Genomic DNA, 27,126 nt, shown 5'->3' with positions numbered 1-27,126 from the left:
AAAATTTTCTTTAGAGGAGTCATCTAATTATGGGATGAAAATGTTCAGATTCGGGCTGATGTTTACTTCTGCCAACTTTATGAACTCAATTCATTTGTACAAATTTGGCTACAAAATTCATATTGACTCATGTTTCAAGCCTAATAATTACTGGAGGAAAAACAATAATCTTAAACCAATTTAATCAAAGACATGATCTGTATTTTTTGGAGTGACATCAGGTACATTAAAACAAGAGCCTGTTAGTGTTGTGTCGAATACGTCTTTTTCTGTCTGTTCTAGTTAGTTATTTAGTCTTGTATTATCCACACAGATTCAATTATTGCAGTCAAGGTTCAGATTAAAGCTGTGCTAACCTTAAAGTCCTTAGAAAAATTGCTGAGGCCAAAGCTCAATTTGTATTCTTTTTAAATTTAATGGGATTTTTGAAATACAGCAGAAATACTGAAGTGTTTTTAGAATACGAAATATAACCCTGAACCATTTGAAAGCACTTTGACGTGTAACAATCTAACCAGTTCATCTGATTGTAGTTTCTTATGATGGATGTTTTTGGGTCAGAAACATCTCTGTGGAAACGCCGGATGACCGTTGTATGTTTTTAAAGAAACACACAAATGTAAACACAAAGATTATCTGCCAAATGAATTCCCTGGTGAATTTTGTGCGCTCATTAAGCCTTTCAGCGAGACTGCGATGATCAGTCAAGAACTCAGTACAGATGAAAGACAACAAGAATGTACTTTACCTGGGGCCAGTTTACTAGACGCCCCCTCAATCTGGCAGCAGCTACCCTTCTCTATACTCATCAAATGTTTACACACTCTTGAAATATTATTATTCATTATATATCACAGCTTTGTTTGCAGCATATCTATGCAAGATGTTTAAACCATGAGTGTTCCTGTAGGCCTTTAACAGTTCAGTTTGGGGTCAGAATGAGGGAGTCGAGGTCATAGCTTACCTCTGCTACATACAGAGGGAAAGACAACAACAGCTGCCTTTAGGGAAGTGCATCAGCTGGGTATTCACAGTGGAATGAGGCATTCCCACTGAAAGGAGTCATGGAGTCAGGAGGATGGTGTAGAGAGTCAATTCCAATGTTTTTCTGATTGATATTTTCAGAACAACAGGGGGTAAGCAGGAGTGCAGAAACCTGTTTTATTCTCTTTTATGAGCTACATAAGAATAAGAAAGATACTATTCAAGTAGTGTTTTATTTTTCTTAGTTGTAGTTTAATTTAATGAAACATAAGGCCACACTCACAGCTTTTGGGGGTGCAAAAATATTGTTCAGCTGAGACAATATTTTAGCATGTAATCCACAATGCAACTGCAACGGGTGGGGTTCTCTGAAAACAGAAATGCCAAGTAGACGGCATCAATATTGCGCATGCATGTAAATTATGAAATATTTATACAGTTTGGCTAAGTTCGGCAACAGCAGTGTTTTTCAACCTTGGGGTCGGGACCCCATGTGGAATTCATATGGGGTCACCTGAAATTTCTAGTAATTGATTAAAAAAAAAAAAAAATAGCAAATAAATTACTATTAAAAAATGTTTTTTAATGATTCATTATATATTTCAGTATAATTAAAACACCACACATTTTTCCTTATAAAAATCAAGTTCAAATAATGCAGGATATAACATCTCAGAGGGCATATCTTGATCGATCCGATCATGTGACCGCATGTGTTACTACGCTTCAACCTGCCTGGACACAGTCAAAACCGGACCGAACAGAGACTGGAAAGATTTCTTCACCCACATTGCCCCGCTAAGACATCTCCAAGAGAAATATGTCTCAGTTTTGAATGTCTGGGGTCGCCAGAAATTTGTAATGTTAAAATGGGGTCACAAGCCAAAAAAGGTTGGGAACCACTGGGCTACAGATTCATCATCTGTCACTGTTTCTCAGTTTTGCTCCAATTGAATTTGTGAAGCTTGAATAATGTTGAATTAATGTGTAATGATACGAAACACGGAATCTAAAGTCAGACATTGGGATCAAATTGGTGTACGTGCTATCTCAGAGTTTTGGATCAGACTGCAAACACTTCCCCTTATTATCCTAAAATCCCAGAGTGTAAAAGCAACATTATGACACTGCATTAATGATCAAAGATCCTGTTTGATCTGGTTTTAATGAAGTTACAGAAGCTGCATCATGCGTGTAAATGTGAACAGTCATTTTTGGAATTCAGAGATGATGCTTTGATCCAGCTTTGAGTATCAAACAAACCAACACTGTTAATATTTTTTGCAAAATCCCAGATATATTCAGTATTATTTAGCATTATTTTCAGAGTCATACATTCCTCAAACAGACCTGCCTGAATTACATAAATAGCTGGAGTCTATTATGATGGGCATTTCACATTTGTATTGTGGTGCAAAATAAAAAAGAGGCATAAAAGTTGGTTTGTGATCTCTTTGTGTGCACGTCTCCAATGCATTCAATTTTGGAGTTTTTGCAGTTTTCATTCTGGGCCAATCTGTATGAAACACCTGAAACACTAGAAACTCTTGACACAAAAAAAAAGGCAAATTACGCTTGTGAATGGGTCCTTAAAAGGAGTAGACTGCTGGTACAAATGCTGTACAGTTCCCTGTGCAATTAGCGGCCACAGTTCATTCTTTGTGGATTCGGCCTTTAGTGTTTCTGAGAGAACTTTTTGGAAACAGTGCGTTATTGCCACTCACAGGAAACTATTCAGTGTCTACTTCAGAAATTTGCAGCATTAATAGTCTGTCTGTCAGGTAATCAGCTCTGGGATGTCCTGCTGTGTCAGCTGTCATCTCCTACGTAATATCAAGCATACCCTGCAATGAAATGTTCCAGGCCTAACATGCTGCCAAATGCACCCTGACACTTCTCTTTCATTAGCATCCCATCTGATGAGCTCATTTCCACGCCAACACTGTTATCCCGGGCCAAGCGTCGAGACAGACACGCACACACTCCATAGTACACAGGCATCCACTTTCAACCACTGCTTAGGGAGCTGTTTGATACTTCAGTTAATCATTTATGTCAGAGGGGGGAAGTTGAAAGTCCAAAAGCTATCGATTGTTTCCATCTTGACAAGAGAAGATTCAGAGCTGCTGGCAATTAAGAGCTTCAATCGCTGTCAAAGCAGACAGTGGTTTATGTGCGGGACTGCTGGTGGGAGGGGTCACGGGTGATCCACTTTGCAAAAACGAGCAATCGAGGAGGAAGAAGAAATAAACAAGAACAGGTTGTGAAGTAACGTGTATCAGCAGAAGGTTATGTGGGAAATTTTAGCATTTTTATAGGCTCTCAGTAAAGCGCTGTCAGCAAAATGAAGCTCAGACCTTATCAAGTCATTGCTTAGATCACAGGCCAAAGATTCTCAAGTTCAGCACTTTTATGATTGCCTCTGCTCATATTCTCATGAATACATACAAGTGTGCGCATGCTTGACCACATACAACACACCACAGATAATTCCATAAACACAGATGTATAAACACACTCACTTACATGATCGGTAATCACTTCATCAGCTTTTTGCTGCCTGTGGAAGCATCGATTGATTTGATGCCAGCCCAAGTCATTCCTCTCCGATGCTGTTAAATCCCCCACGCAGGGAAGATTAACAGCAAACCATAATTCTCAAATTAATTTGGATAACAATATAATAGCTGTGGTTAAAAGGAAGTTATATGATATACCGCTATGAGGATTTTACTAAAGTTGGTGTTTAACCCAGGTTTAAGAGGGGGGAAATGTGAGAGAAGCACATACACAAATGATGTATGCAAGAGTCAAGTGTCTACGTGAATTATATACGTACTTTTAATGTACGATAGAGTCCTTTTAAACCTCTTTTAAGCAAGTTTTAAAAAAACAATATTGTAGGATGCATTCACTGTTATCTTTTATCTTTCCAAATTAAAACTGCTCTTGTAAATTTACTGACTCCTCTTTGCTTTCAGCTGTTTAACTGAGGTTGTAGGTTTTATTAGTACAACTTACCCGGTAATGACAAATACAAGGATATTCATTTGAGAGTTTTCTGACTAAAAGTATATAGACCACTTATACACTCTGGAATCCATCACACACGCAACCATTTAAAGTAGAATTCGATAAATTTGTTCATTCTGCATCTACCTTAACTGAGATTGATTCGTTAGAACTTGCAAGTTGTTTCAGCAAAACAAGTTGTTTTTGTCTCTGTTATTGCACAATTAAAACACATCACCTCTAAATCAGGCTATGAGAAGTGTTAGCCTCTCTCACATCAGCTCAACAACAGCTATGACAAAATCAACAGCTATAATCCCTGGCAAGCTTCATATCCATCGAGCATGCGAGGGATTATACTGCGGAGTCAAGCACACTGTTTTTCACTCAACAGCAAGCTTTATTTTTAGAAACAAGTGTTATCATTTTAATTTAACAGAACAGCAAAAGCAGCATAAGTGGGTTTTTTTAGGGACTGAGCCCACAGGGAGAGGCCCTCTCACTCACTCACAGTCTTGCCTGTAGATTTTTTTCTTCCAATGCCATTTTAAACTGGAAATTGACCCCCCCAACATGCTCAAAAAGTCGCCAAATTTGGCACGCATGTCACGCCTGGCAAAAAATTTGATGTGATATAAAAATTAACCCCTTAGATGCCAAAATGTGCTCTCTAGCGACATCTAGGTGGACAAAAACAGCCCTAGCAGCCAGTAGGAATGTTGTAGCAACATGAAACAAAAGCCAAAATTTTTGTTTCATTGAGCCCTAAAAATCATACGCTGACCCCATGAGCTAACTCAAACAGGAAGTTAGCAATTTACCTTTCAAATTAAAATTATAATTCTTAAAAAAATTATGTTATCCAAGGGCATTTGATGTATGGGCTTCTAAATACCAACAAAAGGTAGAGCAAACCCTTCTCAAAAAAAAGTTATTCACAACTTTATCATTGCTGGCTTAGTTTTTTTTTCATAAGCCCTGTAAGTTTCCAGCCCTATGTCACCCCATCTTTGTCTTGTAACACCAATAAACAAAGAAGGCAGTCTGGACAGTGCCAGCAGGAAAGTCCACAGCCCAAATGCTTTTTCTCACATTTTTAAAAATCACACCAATGGAAAGAACACAAATTTCCCATCAAAACATGTTATGTATATATATATATATATATATATATATATATATATATATGTGTGTGTATACTTGGAACTTTCATACAAACAGAAAAAATTCTCTTCAGTTAAAGTTCGACTGAAATTAATGAAACTAACATCTTGTCTTGGTTTGGTTGGGATGCCTCCTGCTGTGTATTTACAGTTTCACACTTCTCCTCCTAAGTGTTGGTACTCCCTTTTTCCATGGCCGTTAGCATACTGGCTTAGAAGTGCATGAACACCACCAACTGCTGCTCTTACGTCACATGAAAATGTACTGAGCAGTCCTGCTGCAAATATCACGTGACGGTGCGAGCCAGCAGGATTTGCGAGATCACAAGATCACACAAGAATCCAGCCTTGATTTCATACATAGCTTGCCCTTTACATCTTCACTGTGGTGGAAAATGTGCTGCTGAATCCTAAACAGCAGACACATTTCTAGCAGTGTTTATTGTTGTATCATCCAACCATAGAAGGCAGAATTTAATGGTTTATGTCATTTGTAATATTGATGTCAATTTATTTTACTTTGCTTTCACTGACAACATTTTAAAGAATAAAATAACCTCAGAATATGTGTGTAGTTGTATGAATATTTGTCACCATTTCTAACATCTTTCTCTTTTTTGTTTTTTTTTTTTTTTTTACAGTTATACGAGCAGAGTGGTAGGAAATGGTTTGCACGCCCAGAGGCAAAACCCAGAGGTCAAAGTTCGCAGTCCCAACCCTACCCTGGCTGAGGTCAAGGAGAGGTTGGAGCGCTTCAGTCAGGTATGATATCCTCCGATTAGCATGGGAAAATCTGTCGCCACATTTATATTTGCAGATATATTCACTTATAAGACTATGCCTCCAGCCATTTCAGAAATAAATTTTGTTCTGCAGGTCATACACCTGCTAATGGTTGGCTTTATTGGTCTGTATAAACTCAAACATACAGTAAGAGAACACAGGTTTCATGGTATAATAAAAAAATATATATCTGGATAACAACACAAAAAAGGTGAAGACTGGGTCAGCAGGGTTTAACAGCTTTCATAAATTGGGATTTCTTGAAGAACATAATACACAGCCAGAAGATCTGCTAAAGTGTCCTTGCCATTTTCTTCAGATCCAAAGACTTGTTATGAGCGAAGAGGCAGATATCAAAGATAAATGAAAAGATTGATGATGAAAGGGAGACACTGACAAAAAAAGTGAATTACTGTGGAAAGAAAAAAAAAAAGAAAGATGAGAGAAGGGAGCAAAAGGTCAGGAGTGAGTGACAGATAGCCAGAGATGACACAAGCAGCTTCAAAGTCACACTGTTTGTCATGTAGATGGGGTTTAGGGCTGAAAAGGGCCGAGAAGAAAAGGACCATTTCACATGGTCCCTAGAGGCCATTTGGGGAGACAAACGGACCAGAATTTGGTTCCCCTCTGCCTGCCTGCCCTTTTGTTGCCCTGAAAATAATGCCTGCAGATAGTCCACCAGCCATCTCTTTCTATCTTTATATCCCTCTTTTTCTCAGTTTTCTTCTTTTCTGTATCTGTTGATTCCTTATTCTTCTCTATAATACCCTGAAAACATGTCTTTCTCTCTTTGGTAGTTTGTCTCTGTTTGGTCTTTCCTCTTTATAATTATGACAATTACTGTATGTACCGGTAACTGTACACATGTCAGCTCCTTTCACTCTTGTACTCATCCATTTTGTTTTTATCTCGCATCTCACTAACAGTATATAATGCACTATCTGTCAGTCAGACTGTCCACGTGTCTTCCACTGACATCTCAGGATCATTTTTTTGTCAGACTGCAAGATACTTTCACATTAAACGCCGTCAAGCAGCCTGTTGTCATGGTAACTATGCAGAGTTGAGCGGGTGTCCTGTTGACATTTACAGAGTTGAAAAGCCCACCTTGAATCTAGACCAAGTGGCAGGACTTGGCTGAGCTTTGTGTTTTTGCCAGATAACAGCAGAGGATCACAGAGTGTTAAAAATGTGACAAATGTGGCAGCTTTTCCAAAAATGCCTCCAGAATAGTTAAACAAGTACAGAAATACAGTTTATCACATGTGCACACACAGATTACACAGCGAATCCAATACACTGTTATGCATCAGCCATGTGAAGATTTTGGAGAAACAAGAAACTGAAAGAAAACATTTTAACTGACACACTCTTGTGACTGCAGCCAACTTTGATAAGTATTCAACCGGATTCATAATGATAAAGCTGCTTTTATTCAAAGTGACATCTTCTGCAAATGCATTGATAGATTAATACTAGGGCTGTCAAAATTAACGCAGTAACGCAGATTGATCCATCATGATTTATCTGATTAAACATTTTAACAAAATTAACCCATCTGCAGCGCAGAATGACTGAATGTCTCTGGCAGTGCATTTCAGTCAGTTTATCCAAGTACAGTTAGCATCGTGCATGTGCAAATGGGCAGTTTATCCAGTAGTGACAGGCAGCAGAACCAACCCATAAAGATGGAAGGCACTAAACAGCTAACCCTAACCCTAACCCTAAGCCTCTGGATGGAAATATGAGGACAAAAAAAACCAAGACGGAACAGTTGACCGACATTTAGTATTATACACCCTCTGCAGGAAGAAGTTTTCTTTTCAGCAAAGCATTTCCATCTTAAATTAATACATGAACGCAAAGCATACATTAGTCGGGAATTCTGCTAGCACTTCGGCTAATGTGTTGCCCAGCTTGCGACAAACACTTTAAGTTCATATATATTCCCTTCTTTCTTGAGTATGATTGCTCATGCAAAATGAAACATGATTAATATAGATTAAAAATGAATGATATTTAATCATGATTATTCGGAATTAATCCACAGCAACCCTGTGATTAATCTGATTAAAATTTGCAATCATTTGACATTTAGTGCCATGAATATCAGCAAACATTAGAACCTTTTAATTATCACATTCCCCTTCTGCATATTGTCCTGAAAAATACTTGTAATACTTAAACAATTAATTTAATTCTCTCAATATAAATAATGTTGTTACCTGCCTGGTTTATCCACACAAGGTCACCACTTGCCTCTCACTTTGCTTGTCCTTGCCACCAAACCCTCAGCAGATGTTTAGAGACAGGAACATTATGTAAAAATATTCCAGGTGGACGACTCAGTTAATGAAATAAGTTTATTTGCAGATTAATTTTGGCAAGCACATCTGGACTCATGTCTAAATTAGTAATTTTAATGGACAACATGACGATACTTAGGCCTTAAATTTAATTATGATCAAATTTGGAGAGACTGCTTTATTGATATAAAGCATTGTTTAGAGATTAAATCCACACAGTCTTAATTGTGTTGGTGGTTTTGTGCTGTTTCTCTGGCGAGGAGCTAGATGAAAGCAGCACACTGCATGTCCAGCTCTGTGCGCCACAAAAGTACTTCAGGGGGCCGTGAAGTGCAGAGCCTTCCCAGCAGATATTCAAAGATGGCACCACTCTTTCTTCTCACCATGGTTGAAAATCTCAGCAGTGATGGTAAAAATGTGGAGGTGTCATGGATCAAGAGCGCCTGTGAATCTGAGGCTGATATTGTAGTTACATTGGTGGAAATGCCATAAATCACACCTTTAAAACCTCAGATTTTCCTTTTACTTTGTTAACCCATAAAGACCCAAACATCCACCAGCGTCCAAACTCGTCTACTGATCTAAACTGTTTAATACCTGTTGATCCACTAATCCTATCAATATGTGTAAATAATTGGTGTAAAATGCAGTTTGTTATCTTTTTATGGTCATCAGATATGACCCATTTGGTCGTTCAGAGGCTCCATAGAGAACGTGGAAACACTGCCATCTTCTACATTGTTGATTCGCCAATAAAACCCATGGAGTTGGATCACTGACAGTGGATGAGACACTTGTTTTCTGTTCATTTAATGATAGATTTTGTTGAAAAAGTCACATTTTTCTTAAAGGAGCTGTATGTAAGAATTATGTTCCAAGTAATCATAAAATGACCCTGAATGTCACCAGACATTAAGGAATCATGTTCATTTTAAATACTGATATCACTGACAGTAGTAGTCCAGACAGAATATTTACATTTGAAAAGCTAAGTGGCAGCCCACAAGTAATGTTTATGTTGTTATTTTGTGTTTTGGTGTGATGCTCAGCCCATCACCTATCTCCCAATCGCAAAGTCAGTAGCATCCAGGTTGCCAGTTCCCACTGAGCTGCAGCTGGAACATTTCTGATCACAAATGTCTGACGTTACTAAACCTAAAAGGCCCCTTATGATTCCCAAATACATTGTGACAAAGTGAGAAACAAAACAAGGATATATATAGGAGATGCTTTTGAAACATGGAGATGGCTGAAAGCAGAGAAGAATTTGAAAACCGACGCTGGCTCTCCCATGGTCTCACCCAGCCTGGGCCGTGGTCTCACCGCCCGATGAGAGCCACCAGGTGACGAGACTGCACCCCGGGCCTGGGTGAAGAGACCGGGCTGGTATTTATACTGGTTTAGGACTTGTCGCTTGTCGCATGGTAGCTCCTTGTAGTAGACGCTCATGCCGGATCTGGCAACCCCTAGTCTGGGGGGAGGGGGAGGGGATGCCACGCTCTACAGTATTTTGAATGTGACTGCAGTACCAGTTTTGGCCACAATCCTACATATGACTCCTTTAAGTTTCCTCTGTTTCTGCTATTATAACCCTCAACTTCAGTCTGAACTTTTATGAACATTTACATGATCAGTGAATTAAATATAGGAAAATACATGATTTTCACTGAAACAATGGAAAACACAGAGGATAATATTACAATAAATGGTGATCAGTCACTTCAGAGGGGGTAAAAATCACATGGGAACTGTCACAAAAGTAGCACTAGGTCTTTATGTTAAACAAGGCAGATTTTGAGCCTGAAATATGCAAGTTCTGGCTGTGACATTAGCAAAAGATAAACAGAAAGAAAATAAATGTTGTATAGCACACCTACTGAGGCGCTTAGCATGGACTACATATTCAAGCACCAGTTGTTATTTGTGATTATTTGGTCCTTTCTGTGTCTTTTTCTTCTCTTGTGTCTTTGTAGAATGCAATTTGAATATCAGAGGCTTTTAGAATCACTTCAGCAAAGTTAGATCATTTAGCTAAGTCTTCTCCTCTTCAAAAGACTGTTTACTGTTTGGATTAAAAATGTGTGGCTAGAATTACAATTAGGTATCACCTTGTGCATCTTCTTTCATCCTTGGCGCTTGTTAGGTTGCCAGTCTGCACGGAAGTAGAAAGAGCGTCTGGAAATAGACATATTAGACAGGTTTTAAGTCACATCCATATTCTATTTTTTGACTAAAAAGGTATTTTGGTATGTTAATGAAGCTTTAATCTGAGCTTTTTGAAATTTCAGTAACCTCCACTTCCGGGATTAGTGACATTCATGATATTTTTTTTTAATACTGAAGAGTAGTTAGACCTGGGTCACTGAGACAATAAGAGGATTTGGAAACTGCCGTGGATGTATCACCGACTCTGGCCCTTCATCTACACAGGGTTTTTTCCCTCTTAAAGCACTCAGAGCTGCATACAGAATGAATGCGTGTGTTTCCAAGTATAAAGACATGACAGAGAGCATATGTTTGATTCCTATATACCTGCAGACAACCTGTAGCGGACCGGTTTGCATATCTTCACCTCAAGCACCTCACGTTGATTCATATACAGCTGGAGGCACACACAGGACAAGCCTAATTTTTGTGTATCTATTAAATGGTCCATTATGTGAAAAGGCCAAGTCCTAGTCGTCTCCTGTGTATCTACACTGACGCCCCTTTTTCACTCTCCTTCTCTCTGCCTGTAAATATTGCTAATGTGGACAATAAATGTTTCAAAGTGGATTTTTGATTCCCGGCCATCAGTCCAGCTGTTTTTGGGTGGGGATCCTTTTACAATGGTCTATCTGTTTCTGTGTGAGTAATAAGACCAGATCATTTGTCAGTTTGTCAATTTGCACTTTGGTAAATCCAAAGTCAGTGGCAAGTGGCAGCGTAGAGGAAAAACAACCTAACTCTCTTTCTCACGCTTTATTTGCTTCTTCATTTTTTTCCCCCCTGACACACACAAACGGCGTCATTAGAGAGCATGAAAGCCACTGCAGACGGTGAGTTGGAATGACTCCAACATTGAAATTCGGTACAGAGAGGCCGGTTGTATGTGTGATTGATGAAACTGACCGCTGCTGCGCTGCCTGGTCGGGCCAGTAGCCTGACCAGGTTCCACACCAGAGAGTCGTACTTGTATTTAATGCACATTCAGCAGTATCTGTTTAGAATGTGGTCAGTTCTTTAAATTATCAGCCAGCAAAATGACTGAGAGAGACACACAATGTACTCTTATGAGTTAGCAAAGTTTGTGAATTCTATTAAAAAGAAAAAAAAGTGAAATAAAATAGGTTTTGTTATCTTCTATGGCGCATACGTGTTACTTAGAACATTTATCCGTATGAGTAACCCACTGCTAGTGTTACTTCAATATGCCTCCACAGTGTATAGCTCCTTTATGTTTTAGCAATGCCTCCACCAGGAAAAAGAGTCTGAGCTTTTAAAGAGTTAGTGGAGGCCAGGGAATAAGAAAGAGCTGGGGCTGAGCTGGCAGCCCGTCACAGGGAGGGGACAGATTCTTTCCACTTGAAGAAGAGGATGGAGCTGGCCATCACAGGAGCTCTGCTGCTGCTGTGGCAACAACACACCAACAACTTTCACTGCCCAGGACTTTTTGCAAGCTTGGTAACCAAACTTCATGAACCCAGAATTTAGTTTCAGCATAACATTTTCAACTACTATAATTAGATACGAAGCTCATAAAAACCCAGTAAACTGCGACTGTTTTTTCCACACTGGATAATATTTACTTGACTTGTGGGTTTAAGGTCCGTGAAGACAGAATCTCGACATGTGTTTTTGCTTCCTCGATCTGATATGATGTGCATTTTTAAAACCAAATCAAAACACTATGTTCCAAAGGTTATCTGTGACAGGGATTACAAGCTGCGTGTGGACTCATATTTACTAAATAGTGCAGCATTATAGGAAGGAGGGGCTGTTAGGTTTTCTAAGTAAAATTATTCCAAACATCATTTTGGATTAAAGCTGAATGTTGGCACTGATCTCCCAGTTAGATTAAATTTGAACCTATTCACTTCCTTTTTGTTTGATCCAATTTGATGTGATTCTCAGAATTAATTCTTAGAATCTACCCAAAACCCTGATGAATTGTATAACCATTTTAAATGCTATTTGTGAATGTATACGTAGTCACAGAAAAGTAGGACAGTCTTACTAAAAATAAGACTGTGTACTGTGGAACCTGCATTTTAATTTTGATCAACTACTGATGATGACCATAATGCTTCAGTAATTCAGACAGTTCTCTTCACAGCCTTTGTGTCGGTGCCATACAAGGCCTCTGTGGCCCAGTCTGAAGCCTGACAGGCTGCTGTTACCCAGCCAAACAGCAGCAGCGCTCACGGTCTGTTGCCCCTCATATCTCACACCAGTTTTCATCAAGTAGGTAGCTGTTCCAACATGCTCTCAGAAAACTACTGATGTCACTCAAACTGTCATAGATTTTTAACGGCATCCTCATGATTCGGTTGATCGAAGCCAGAGTTTATTCACACGTACATACAAAACACACAGTTCCTGACAGGACCGGGGTGTGACAGCCTGATGCTACAGTTGGCTGCAGTGATTGACTCATGAGGATTACGTGGGTCACGGCCAATAGAAAGTGTCACCAGCAGTTAGTAAAGAAAGTGGCCTGTGCTAGCTTGCAGTGCAGAGTGTATGACTCTGCTATTGTTCAACACGTGTCTAAAGCATTACTCACACCTCATGGGAATTGGGCGTGTTTTCCAAGGCCTAAACAAATTTTCTTTGCTGATTTGATTTTGGTTACTATTTTCAAAGACTTTTTCGCTACACATTTATCAAATGTAAATTTAGATGTAATGTGGCAAATAGTCAGTGAGTAAGCTGCTATACCTCCAAATGCAATTTAAACCTTAAAGCTTCAGTGCTTGATAGTTTTTTTTGGTGTCTTGGGGCAAGAATCCCTTTTTCTGCATATTATAATTCTAGTGCTCTAAGAGGATTCAAGACGTCTGCACCTACTGGGTGCTGTATTTTTAGGCTGTAGAAAATCTACCCTGTAATGGGAGGTTTTGGCTACTCACAGGTGTTTTCAGACAGGTATGGGGCTTAAATACATCAGCTGCATAGATTCTGTCATATACAATTCTACTGCTCTATTCTAAGGCTCAGCAGAGAGAAACAAAAATTGTCACAGATATTTCATTGGACTCCCTTAAGCTTTGATTACAGGACACATTTGCCGTTGCAGTCTTTAAGCAAAGGTTACCACAGTAAATGGTAGATTTATTTCCATGAAGAGTTCATTCTTCCATTTTTCTCAAGGATCTTGTATTGGTGATGGGAGAGTTGGACTACTTTGTAAAGTCTTCTCCATCACATCTCAGAGATACTCCATGGGGTTTGGCCTCTGTGGTGGCCAAGCCATGTGTGAAAATGTCTCATGCTCTCTGAACCACTCTTTCCAAATTGTACTAGATGAATCCTGGCATTGTCATCTTGGTATGTGTCTGTGTCATCAGCAGAGTAAATCCACTGATGTTCAGACCTGGTCATTCAGTATATTCAGGTTCAACTGACCTCATTTTTGGACACATAGGGCCTGATTTACTAAGTTTGCAAAAAACGGGTGCAAATTTGCTTGCTCGCACCAAAAGTATGTGTGCTATTGATTTGTGTGTCACAAATGATCTACTAAGATTGCCTGCGCAAATGACAACAGGTGTAAAGTCTTGGAGACCGCCCTATTTAAATGAGGATTTTGCATGCACTACTGGTTTTTGTCATGGAGACAGTATGCTGGAAAAACTACCCTGAGATACGCCAACACTAATGGCCGCAGTATGCTGGAATGATCCAGACGCAAGGAAATGTAACATTGGAGGAGTTTTGTCATAGAAGGTGCTGCATGACTCCTCCTTGTGACTAGCCCCAAATCATCCCCTAGTTCATCTAGAAGTTCTAAAATGGCATTGCTGGGCAGGTGATACGTCTCAATTATTTTCATTCCAAAAATGTTGACGCGAGCAGAAAAGATTGGTTCTCTGCATTGCCTATGCCGCCTCCTCGCCACAACTGCAGCCAGTTTTGTGTGAAGCTTTTTGTGTGCACAGTCAAGTTTGTGCATGCGTTTACACACGTAAACCTTTAGTAAATCAGGCCCATAATGTTACTGATCCTAGACCTAACCAAGTGAAGCAACCCAAGATCACAGAACAGCCCCCACATGCTTGTACTGTAGGCACTAGGCATGATGGGTAATCACTTCATCTGCCTCTCCTCTCATATGCTTAGTTAAATCGAAGGGACTATTTTTCTGGCTAGGCAGTGATAGTATTTTTAGAGAGTGGCAGGAGGAATTTTTCAACAGGTATTTTGTGATGTGATGTGTATTTTTTCAAACTGGTATTTTTTTTCCCTGATTTTGACTCCTGCAACTCGATGTGAGGGTTATATTTGATGCTGTAGAAACATGATTCACCTGTCCATAACTCCAAAATTAATGGTTCTTTTCACATCTTGAAGAATACAGACATATTCTTCAAAATCATCACTTCAAAACTGTTAGACAAGCAACATACTCTTAGTGTATGTCTGTTTGGCACAAGTTCAGTCTTTATGTGTTAACACATTGTTTTGGACTAGCACAACGTGTGGGACATTTAACAGCTCCGAAGTCTGTATGTTTATGTGAGGTGGTAGTTAGTGATCTTAGAGTGCACTTCATTTTTTCATTGTCCTTTGTGAAATATAAACTTCACTTCCAGAGAGGATCAAGGCAAAAGATCTGGCTGTCAAATCTGGATGAAGGCTTTTTTATTGGCTTCAACTTTAACAATGGGAAAGGACAGCAGCACAAAAGTACTTGGCTCTCTGTGTTGTTATGCCTTTGATTTCAGATTCACACATGAAATAGTGTCATTTTCTATGTAGTGGAAGGCAGCACAGACTTTTGCTTTAGTTCAGACTGTCAGTTTCTCTGGCTGTGCACAACTTGCTTAATTTGCCAGTCAAAGTTTTCTGTTAATTATGAACTATCCTGAGACTGGTTGGCATAAAAAAGCACATTTAATCCACTGTCATAATATATTGTATCTTTTTCTGAATCAGCAGCTCATGATGGCTCAGCAGGGCAGTGTACCGTTGCAGCACATCAGTCTTTTTCTATGCTTTCACTTACAGTTTCTTATCCTTTCTCTACCCGTCACACCCAGACTTTGGAGTTTTTGGCTGCTTCTTGAGTGAAGAGTGATGTAGAAAAAGCTGGAGCCACTTCCTCTGAAGCCAGGGACATATAAAGTCACACAGACACCCATAGCTACATACATACTTTTTTTTTTTTTGGTCGCTCTGTTATTTATTTTTCAATTTAAAACATTTCTGCAGACTTTCAGAGATTGTCACTTTTTCCTTCACTCTCTTCCAGATTTTCTTTCCTTTCTCCTTTTCTCTGTCCACATATGCAGTCCTAGCATAAGTGTCCTGAATATATATAAAAAAAACAAACAAAAAAAAAAAAAACAAGACACTCTTTTTAAATTTAAGAAAAGGAAAATGGAAACGCACACATGATTTGTTACTCCTGGCAGAACAGATTTTATTGTGAGTGGTCAAATAGAAGCAGGAATTCAGGCCCTTGATGCTCTCAAACCTGCCCCACCATCCTCTCACTAAAGAATGTTTTTGAGAAGAAAGAGAGAGGGGAATGAGTTGGCAGGCTGAGAGCAGACCTAGAAAATATTTCATGATTTGGGATTTTATTCAAAGCCTTTTGGGAATGCCTGATTTGTCTTTGGATGCCAGTGTAATTTCAAGGCAAGTCTAAAGTAAGAAGGGTGGCATCTAGTTTTTTCAACCTCCGCACCTTCAGCTCTTTCACCTGCCTGTATTATCAAGCTCCTTGTTTACTTTTCTACACAGTACTTTTATTTCACAGTACAGTTATTTTTTTTTCCTTTTAACCTGTCACTCTGTCATTCCAACTTTTTGGGGTTGTTTTTTTTTTTTTTCATGTATATTTTATGCCTTTGTTTTGATACGGACAGTAGACAGATGACAGGAGACCAAGGAGAGACAGTGAAAGACATGCAGCAAATTCTGGGTCGGTGCTCGTTCTGAAATTCTGACAATTCGGCTGAACTTCAGAGTCTTAACCCTTTAAGTCACAGTACCAGGGCTTTTGTTTCTTTTTTTGTAAGAGCCACACCTTTTCCATCTAGAAAACATTTTTTGTTACCTCAACAATGTCGCTCTGTCAATTATTAGTTATAAACAACTTCTTCTATCTGAATAAAACCGCGGAGTAAGATCGAAACAAGATTTGAAAGTCTACTAAAAATCAAGTCGCAGTTCCCCAAGTAGGAAAAAGAGCTTTTTTTTTTTTTTTTTTTTTACATTTATAGTATTCATGAAATATAAATAAAAATTGTGCTGCAGATAATGATATTCAGCATGGTTTTACATCCAAAAGAGACAGCTGAGATATGTTAGAACAAAGACATCTGTCCCTGAAGAATTAAAAATGACTGTGGATATCTGCTTTGCTGCTGAAAAATGCAGCACACCGCTCATATTTATCATATGTTACATTGTGACAAATCAGGAGGACGGGTGTTTTAAATGTTGCTTTTTGTGACATGAATAAACCTTTCATTGTATTTATTTTAGTCCATTATACATCAGCAGATGATACTGGATGCCTGATACTGTTTCATATTTGTTATAAAATTAACTAACAGCATATAGTATGTGACTCTCCAATTGTAAGATAAGATAAGACTATTTATCACAATTTGCTTTTCCACTGACCATCAAATTGCGCAAATATAACTCGCGCATAAAAATTGTGAATAATGGAAAAATGACAATTTCACCAAAACTCTTGTTTTTTGATTAAAAACTTTTGCACTGGCAAAAGGTGGTTTTTCGGGCATAATGCAAATGGTATATCATGCAAAACCACAATAGAAAGACCTTTTTCCGCAGCTAGTGTCATTCATTCATTCATTCAAAGAAAAAGAAAAGGAAGAATTTTAAAAGAAACTTGACGCGGTATGTGTGGACACACCAGGAAACCAGATCATTTTTTTAAATTAAGGCAAGGCAAGGCAGGTTTATTTCTATAGCACATTTCATGTACAAGACAATTCAAAGTGCTTTACATAAAACATTAAAAGCATTACAGCAGAAGGCATGAGAAAAACAAACAAACAAAAATCAGATAAATAGATAAAACAGATAAACAGATAAAACAGACAAGCAGATAAAACAGATAAAAACTTTTAGCTTAAAAGGAATAGTGCAGATCTGAACTGATGAATAAAAACTCTATTCAAATGCAGCTGAGAACTGGTGGGTCTTTAACCTGGATTTAAATAAACTGAGTGTTTCAGCTGATCTGAGGTTTTAGTCTGAGATAGAATGGTAATATATAATAATAATGAATATATCTGCAAATCAACATGATATTTACATTTGTTGCCATGTTTATGGCATGACTTCTTGGGTCATCTCATGATAATAAATAAACAAATCATCGCATTTGTGATTTAATGGAAAAACTGACATTATGCACTTCTGTTTGTTTTTTTTTTTTTACATTTAGTAAATTTTGGTAAAGTTTTGAGCATAAGTCCAAAGGAAAAGCGACTACAGTTATGCATAGTACAATGCACAGTGAAATGTATTTTTGTACCTCCAGCCAATGGTAAAACAGAAAAAAAGACAGAATAAATATAAATGTATATATTAAAAAGTAGCAAGTCTAGTATGTACAAACAATTTACATAACTGCACAGATGAAGTAATTCTGATGAAGTAATAGAAAAACAGAAAATGCTGAAGACATTCATTGAAATCCAGAGCTGGTCTTGAGTCTGATTGTGTTGAAGAGAGCAGATATAGAAAAATAAAGAACACACTTCATATTAGTATGCAAAATAATTTAATGATATTTCATTTTGTTGCTTTGAAGACAATTTAGAAACATCTGCAAGAAAACACATGCAAGTAACTTGGAAAGTAAATGTAAACAGAGAAGTATCTTAAAACTATGGCGGTTTTGCAGTCCTTAGATAGTTAAAACAAACCGACAAACTGCTCTGGACAGCAGCCAGTGAACATTACAACTGCTCAACTGTGGTTTCCACAGCGACAGCGCCTTAATTGATTCCTTCTCTAATTAACATGCTTTATGTCAGCTGGGCCAGGCGGCATTGTGTTAAACGTCGCCTGAACGCCACGGTTATTAGCTTAATACCCAACTGGTTATCTGGATGGTGTTGGTACACAACATTCTGCGGCTCAGCAGAGCATTTGCTCATGGAATGTGCGTTGAATTTATTTAGTTGCTTTACATAATAAAAAGGTCAATGGGTTTATCATGGTTGCTGTCCAGAGCCAATTACCATGTTTTCTGCATCTTTTCTCTCTCTTTTCCTTTATAATGTTTCAGCTTGCATGCTCTTTGAATACTCCATATATTTGTCTTATTTTTCCTTGTTTGCTTCCCAGATATGCAGCATTTTTTATAAAAGCAGAATAAGTGCTACTGATGCAAAACAGTTCGGTGTGCATTTAAAATCTGAGGAAAGAACAAGACTTTAATGATGTCTTTTAAAAGTTCTGACACCTCAAACCAAAGGGCAGGAATCAGTGAAGGACACACAATGAGCCTGTCAACAGGTTGTAACGTGAGCACTATCCATAACCATACAATATGCAGTTGTAACCAGCATGTAGTATTGTGATTGTCTCAGTATCTAATTCACCTGAACCTTACTGTGTCTGTGAAAACAGAGCCTTCCAGCTATCAACTATTGGCTTTCACTTTTGCAGTGAAAATACAGTAAGTGGTATGTTTTACCTGCTTTCCCTGAAGAGCTCACTTGAGTTTCGTGAAGCCTAGCCGTGTGTTGTGGTTAGCACATGACTCATTCCACTGTGGAACCCATTAAACTTCACTCAGACCTGAGTGAGTGGGAATACATAAACACTAGTGATAAATGGGATACATGGCAGAGGTACAGTAGGTGATAAACTACAAGAATACCAATATCAATAAAACTCATAGTGGTTCTGATGATTTGACACCATTTTAACTGCTGCTGAATCACTTTTTTATCATCAATCTGTCTGTGTCAGCCAAATTTTGTCAGTCCTTTAATTTTTTTCCTCATAATTTCTTCCTGTGCGTTTAATAACAGTTAATCGTCTACCTTGTTTGTACCTTATCTAGTGTTTATACTGTACGTAACCCTGTCTGATCTCCTTTTGGAGTCTTTACTGAGTACGAAACACCCAGTTAAAGGTCACCTTGGCTGACAGGCGTATTGAGTGACAGAGTCTGGTGTCAATAGCAAGGATATAAGTCATCCTTCAACAACACAAGCCCCTCCCCGATTCCTCCCACCCGCCTCTCAACCTGTCTTCAGTGGTTGTTCGTTGTAAATGAAGGTCAGCATGATGTAGCCTTCAGCCTCCTCATACATGTTTAATAGTGTGTGTATGCTTGTGTGCATGCAACCTACATGTAAGGATGGTCAGTAGTTGTAGAAAAGAGCACTTCTTTGCCTCGCACAAATCTAATATTCATACTTTGTACATGCCCTCATAGTCAAAAGCATCAGTTGTTGTTGTCAGGAGCGCTTCTTGTCAGACCTAGATGATGGTCTACGGTAGGAGAGGCCAGTGGGTGGTCCAATTACTTGGCCTCATAATGAGAGGAACGAGCATTATGAAGCACAGTGATTGACAAGGTTGTATTGCAGAACTTTGCTTGTATTATGTTGAGGAATTTAATCTATAGGGTGCACATTACAATTTCATGCAGTGGTGAAGTAAGATTGGAAAGGCTGCAGACACATGCAGACACATACTGAATTATTGATTCAACTGAAAGGAAATCTGAGATCCATTGTATGAAAAACTAATATCAAACACAAGTGGTTGATGTTTAACACTTGGATAGAAATGTCACGGTTTGCTTAATGTTTGATCAGTGAACTAATACTTTATGAGAGGACATTAGGGCAAGTAAACAATACCTACAGTATTTTAGTTTTTTGTATTTAAACACAACATTCGGGGTTAGTTTTTGTGATGCTAATACTTGTAAGAGAATGAATATGAAGGTCCTTTTTGTTTTGGGGCTGTTTCCTCAGCCTTATAATTAACTCTGCTATAACAATGTAGTTGTAATTAAATGCAACACGTCACCCAAGGCCATCGCTGATGTTCAAAACCCACACTGCCTTTAGATTTTACCAGAATGCGATGTGCTATTGACGTTTACATTGATTGATACTGTATGTCAAATTTAGGGACAAGATTTATTGTGCTACTGGTGATAACACAAGACAGCCTCTTGCTAGTGTCACTTACAAGCTCTATAATTTGGCACACAGATATACCTACATAAAAACTTTTTTCAACTTTTTGCCATGAATGTTCTTAAATTCTGTAAAAAAACAAAACAAAAGCAAAAACACACGGGCCATTTATATTTAACAGTCAACTACAAGGGCACTCAGAGTGTGCAGACCTTCTCCAAGGCCAATAGTCAGCTCTCCTAAACCTAAAACAACCAGCTGTTTATATTGTAACAAAAGACTACATTGTAATTCTTCAGTTTGTGGTTAGTGTCTTTATTTATTAATTTAGATATTTTTATTTTAACTCTGACCCACTCACTAATGCACACGTTTTTCGAAAGAGATTTTTCTAAAAATTGTCAAACTAATTGCTGTTCTGTTCACTTAGCCATTTGGCTGCAGGCAGAAATGGGAAACACATTTTGAAAATGAAGATATAAACCTCTACTTTTGTATGTTTTTACTAAAACATGACAGTGCTGACTGTGATCACAGCAGGCACATAAAAAAATCCAAAGTATCCATTTGTAACAGCTAGGGGTAAAGATACTATTAATCCTTTTGTTAATCCTATTAATCCATTGTTGTCATTTCAGATTCACACTCATTACACAAACCAACAACGAACATGCATCAGTCAGTGTGGTTGTTTACAGAGGTTAACCTGAGGCTTTCCTATGGGGTGAGGAAACTGTCAAAAAGATTTGTGTGCATAAGATAGAAATGCATGCTTATTTATTGTTGTGCAAAAAAATAAATATTTGAAAACTCTTCAATGAGTTCAGTTGTACATAAAATGTATTGTGTGTATTTTATTGTTTTTGCATCAAGAATTACAAAGACGAAATGCAACTTTACAACTGCGCTTTCTCCATCACAAATATGAATTCACCAGCGTGACTCTACTGTCAAAATACGTCACCACTTAAAGCGCAGAGCCGAACAAGGTGCTTCCTTAGCTAACAGTCCAATGTAATTGATAGGAAATAGGAGCATGAACAGTACGTAAAACACACTATGAAGCAGTATATTAGTCAGTTACACTGGAAACTATGATATACCACAGCTCCAGCAAGCACTTTACATGTATTTTACTGGTGCAGAAGCCAAAGGCAGTCATAGGCTACATGGGAGTATGCCTGGTCAGTTGAAATATGCTACTAATATTGCTGGCAAATAGTGCAGCACTCAGGACAGCTGCTGCAGATTCCATGCCAGTGCCTCGATATGCGCCCTCTGTCTCTCAACTCATGTGCAGTCTGTGGAATCTATGTATCTTCTGCTTGATAAATAATACCAGTGAAGTGGTGACGTATTTTTGACAGTAGAGTCACATTGGTGAATTCATATTCATGATGGAGAAAGCGCAATCGTAAATTACATTTTGTGTTTGTAATTCTTGATGTCAAAACTTTTTCATTCCTATTCTGACAGATAAAATATACACAATACATTTAATGTACGACTGAACTCATTCAAGAGTTTACAAATATTTATTTTTTTGCACAACTACAGAATAGCATGCACACATTTCTATCTTATGCACACAAATGCTTTTGACAGTTTCCTCTACTGTCAAAGAAAGTGAAAAACAATCACAGGCTCCTTCAGGCTTTTTACGTATTTGCTTCAGAAGTAAAAGGTCATGCCCTACCAACTCTGCCAAACTTCCAGAAAGTCAGAGTAGTAGTTTGTGTAGACAAACAGGAGTGGAACCTCCTTTGCAGATATAAATATCAGCAATATTTTCAACTTTCAAATCAATGATTAATGATTATGTCCTGACTGGATTTCCACAGAGTAAAAAAGAGGTAATATCATGTATAAAACAGTGTGCTATAAACATTCAAATACTGTGTTTCTACAGGAGACCCATGAGAGGTTTCCAAAACTGGGCCAGATGGAGGCCTGGGAGGAGTTAGGCAGTGGGGAAACAGAGGAGGGCAGCACCACAGACTGCGATGATGAGGATGGATGTCAAGCCTCAGGAGACGGTCAAGAAAGGACATGTAAGTACTTTATGCTCAGATACATACATATACACTCAGAAAAGTTTCTGTATTAGGTTTTTTCCATAACCCATAAAGACCCAGAGCCACTTTTATGGCGGGTCAAAATGAACTTTTCTCTCTATTTAACCTTCCTTAAGCAATTTATCATGATTCATTATCATATTATCCTCTGTATTTTGTGTTTTTTTCAGCCGAAATCAATAATTGTTCTATATTTAACTTGCTGATCATGTAGATGTTCATAAAAGCTCAGAATACAGGTTAGGGTTATTATATCAAAAATAGAGAAAACTGAAAAAAAAAAAAAACTCAGCAAAATATATGAATAGCTGAACGTAAAAACAAGTGTCTCCATCCACTGTCATTGATCCAACTCCATGGGTTTCACTGGTGAATTAATGTTGTAGAAGATGACAGTGTTTCCATGTTCACTATGGAGACTCTGAACGTCCAAATGGGTCATATCTGATGACCATGAAAAGATGACAAACTGTATTTTACACCAATTATTTACATGTATTGATAGGATTAGGGGATCCACAGGTATTGAACAGTTTAGATCAGTAGATGGTTTTGGTTGCCAATGGAGGTTTGTGTCTTTATCGGTTAATCATGTCTGCAAAAGCAAAATGCAAACAGATTTCTTATCTCACTCCACTGTTCCTCTAACAAATTCTGTCTCAGTAACAAAATCTGTCCTCATTTATAATATCACAGTTCTATTTTTATTTGTGTTGAACAATTCATCTCATTATGTATGGTTTATGACATAGGACAAATCTGTCTCACAGTTTTTTGGTCTAATCTCCATCACAGTCAGCCTTGAACTGCTTTCTGAGACTTTCCACACAGTTGCTCTTCCTTCCACCTCCTACATGGCAAAGGAAATCTACTTTAAAACACATTTTCACACTTTGCCATCTTCACCTACTGTGTCTCCTTGAGGTTCTTCACATCTTGAGACAAAAGCCAGTCTGCTTCAGCAAACATACGCGCGCACACACACACACGCACACACACACACACAAGTACATCAACACTCAGTGGCAGTGAGGAGGTGTTTGTGTTTGTTTGGGCTTTGATGAGATTCATTTGATCTTCTGCAGAAGCTTCGCATTAATCATACCTAATTATCATGTTGTTGTTTTTTCCACCTACACAATATAACAAACGAGTCTCATGTGAGGCTTTGTCTTACTAGCATGGAGGATCTTAAAGAGCAGAAAATGCACTCATCCATGCACAAAATCGCAGCAGGTGAAGGAAATAATTACAGACAAGCGCAATAAAAATAAGTACAGCAAAAACACAATTGAGATTAACCTAGTGATGAGATTCACGCTTGGGAAAGCTGAGCTATTTTGGCATTTTGGTAAGACTGCAGAAATGCCGAACACTGATTCAGCACTCTCTCAGGCTAACACATCTTCATATGTAATCACAAACTTTTTTTTAATATAGGTTAACACAAATGCACACAGGTAGACACGTAGAGATGTGCCTCCATACAAGTATGCAGCGAAATACAACAGGAGTGGCTTGTTTGCGTAGGAATTCATTATAACCATAATTTTAAGGCTAGGGACACTGAGTACATGTACGGTAAGTCCTATCCTATCCTATTCCCGTCCGCTTCTTCCAATAAAATAATAGCATGACCATGAGAACAAGCTTGAAATAAAAAAATAAAAAAAATGTACAAATTGTCCAAAAAACATGTTCCTTATCGCAATAGAAATGGGCCATATCTTAGGGGTATTTTTGAGTGAATAAAATCGTACCTGTGTTGCATGTGCTCTCCTTGATGCATTTTTAAATATCTACTCACAGCAAGGTTTATGTCCTCAATTTCAAGTAAACAGCAATTGTCAATGCAGATTTGAGCACAGCATCCTAAGTGTTGACATGAGGTATCATACAGATATAACACAGCAATTTATTCACCTTCTAATCAGTACAGTACTCAGAAGATAGAAAGACATCGACATTCAAAAGACGACAATGGCCAGTATGACTAAATGTGAACACTACTCTTGCTGTTTTAAAGCAAGATAAGTCTACCCACACCGAAATACAACTAACACACCAATCAATAGCCATTACATTCCCCACTACACACTGCTGCGAACAGGTCCTTTCTACCCTGCTGCTTATTGTGATGTGGGTAGAACATGCCATCCTTTCTTAGAGCACCAACAGTATCACTACAGCAGGGCATAATCAATCAAAACCACTGTCTGAGATTTACAGAACAAACCCCATTAGTCTGTCCTCCAAGTATAAATCCATACCCTAGTGAGCCCTGTTGCCTATTCAACTGTCCTTTAGGTTTCAAAAGAATATTTATCATCCAGTAACAAAAGCTCACTGCTCGGAGACATGATTGGCCTATTGGTATATCTAAAAAAAAAAAGAATATATTTTTTGCCTTAAGCTTGCCATTTGACATTTTGTGTCATTGTACTTCTTCGCCTCTTGACATTTTACAATTACGGTTCATGCAGGAGGCAAATTTATTCCTTTATTTGTTGCACAGCTTTTTCATCCAGTTGTTTACTTTAGCTGAAATATTTGTACAAGTGTTATCCGAGTGAAATAAGTTGAACTGTTAGTGGCTGTTGATTTTGTCAATGATTTTGTCCTCCATGTTAAATATATTGGAGAATCCCTGTTGTCTGACAATCTGTTGCGGAAAAAAAACCTTCAAGAGCAGGGCCGAGCCACAGAGTATCTCTGAAATTACCTAGAGAGCACTTCCATCAGATATGACGATAAAAAAAAAAAATCTAATTCTCTTATGTTTTCATCAAATATTGGTGGATCTGTTATCCAAGCCGCCACTTTGACATCTGTTGAAGAGTCCTTATCCTTATGAGAAGTAATGTGTGGTAATGGTTGAAAGCTTATTTTACTTTCCATCTGTGTGTGCATTTGTTTGCATCTGTGGAACTGTGGCAGAGCTCCCAAGGTTCATGTTAAAAGGGGGCATGACCGCCTGCTGTTCTGCTAAGAGAGACTTCATTACCAAGCTAATGAACAGTGCTAATCTGCAGAGAACAGACTCGCTGTCTCTATCATTGCTCAGATTTGATGGAGTTGCAGCAAATCCTATTGTGGAGATACATGAATATATCTCAGTCCTTTCCGATTCTAAAATGCTCTGAAGGAGATTCAGTCCAATACATAGAAGGGACCAGAGAGCTGTAGGCGTGTATGAAAAAAAAAAAAACCTACACACTATGTAATCAAGTAGAGAGTTTAAAAGCCACATTATTTTGTCACAATCTGATGCGATGATGTCAGGCCAGATAGTTCTGCTCCTGCTTCTCTTGCTTACGAACATGCTAGTGCTAGTGTACTTTTTGTGGTAACCAAACAATGCCTGATCTCATACAAACTGCCATAACTACAGCCTTTAACAGTAAAATAAACCAGTGAATATTTAATAGCTGTATCTTTCCTTTAAGCTATGAGAGCCTCTTCTGTTGTACATTTTGTGGCGTGACTATGGATTATGAACTGTTTTATCTGGGGAACACTTATGTCTGCTTCTTCCAGAGGAGCTATTCATTTGTAGTTAGCTCATTAGTATATTAATCTCTAAAAGACCAACTGTGGCACACTAGACCACCATTTTTTCCATTAGGAAGAGAGGGGAAACTCTAAGCAACAGCAGTGGAAACTACATCAACCCAAGAACTTAAATACAGTTTTGAAGTGCTTGTACTAGGTTCCTTTCTTCATTTAAAAGTACTATTTAGAGTAGCTCAACTACACAAATTTTATTCATGTTTTAATACCAATTTTAAAGAACTTAATGTTAAAACAGTTAGATCAATCTTGACCAGTTACAAGCTAATGCATACATTATAACATTTCAGAGAGTGGTGATGACATCAGCAGTGAGCCAGGGGCACATTTCTGGATTAAATAGTGAACGTAGCCATTTGCACACCCTTGAACACAATTAGTGAGCGAACGATGGGTTGGCGAATGCAGAGGCTAACGAACGCAAAATCCATTTCTGCGCTCGTTGTGTTCACTAAGCCATCGTTCGCTCACTATTTGCGTTCAAGGGTGCACTAAACAGGTGCGTTCACTATTTAACCCAGAACAATGCCTCTGCTCCCGCTGTTTCCAGTCATCTGACAGCATTATGGTTAGAATGAAGAATTATTGTAGGATATCTGTGACCTCCTCCCTTACCCTCAGCTGTCTAGATGGACCTCCTCATCTGATTATAGATGTACCCCCTCAGCTGTCTGCATTTATCCATAAATCGATAGAGAATAAAATTCAGTGAGCGGATCAGTCCTCACTTAGTAAATTCGTTTTTATTGGTGCAAAATGTCCATAGGAAAATTCTGATATCATTAAAGATATTGTCAAACTTGTGTTAAAAATCTTCTTTTTCAAATGTAAATAATATTTCAAAAGAAATACATGACAGAAACAAAGTGAAATTAAG

General features: G+C 38.3%; 1 protein-coding gene across 2 annotated transcripts in view; it reads left to right on the top strand.

Annotated features, from left to right (window-relative positions):
• LOC115437925 (glypican-5-like) overlaps positions 1 to 27,126 on the top strand; it is a 108,782-nt gene that overhangs the window by 61,766 nt on the left and 19,890 nt on the right. For both annotated transcript variants that reach the window (XM_030161330.1, XM_030161329.1), the window contains 2 exons: positions 5,801 to 5,921; positions 22,514 to 22,655. In XM_030161330.1, coding sequence (XP_030017190.1) covers positions 5,801 to 5,921; positions 22,514 to 22,655 — 263 coding nt within the window. The remainder of the gene's footprint in view (positions 1 to 5,800; positions 5,922 to 22,513; positions 22,656 to 27,126) is intronic.

This window comes from Sphaeramia orbicularis, chromosome 17 (assembly GCF_902148855.1).
Source record: "Sphaeramia orbicularis chromosome 17, fSphaOr1.1, whole genome shotgun sequence".
NCBI classification, from domain to species: Eukaryota; Metazoa; Chordata; class Actinopteri; order Kurtiformes; family Apogonidae; genus Sphaeramia; species Sphaeramia orbicularis.
This window is presented reverse-complemented; position numbering and strand designations above follow the sequence as displayed.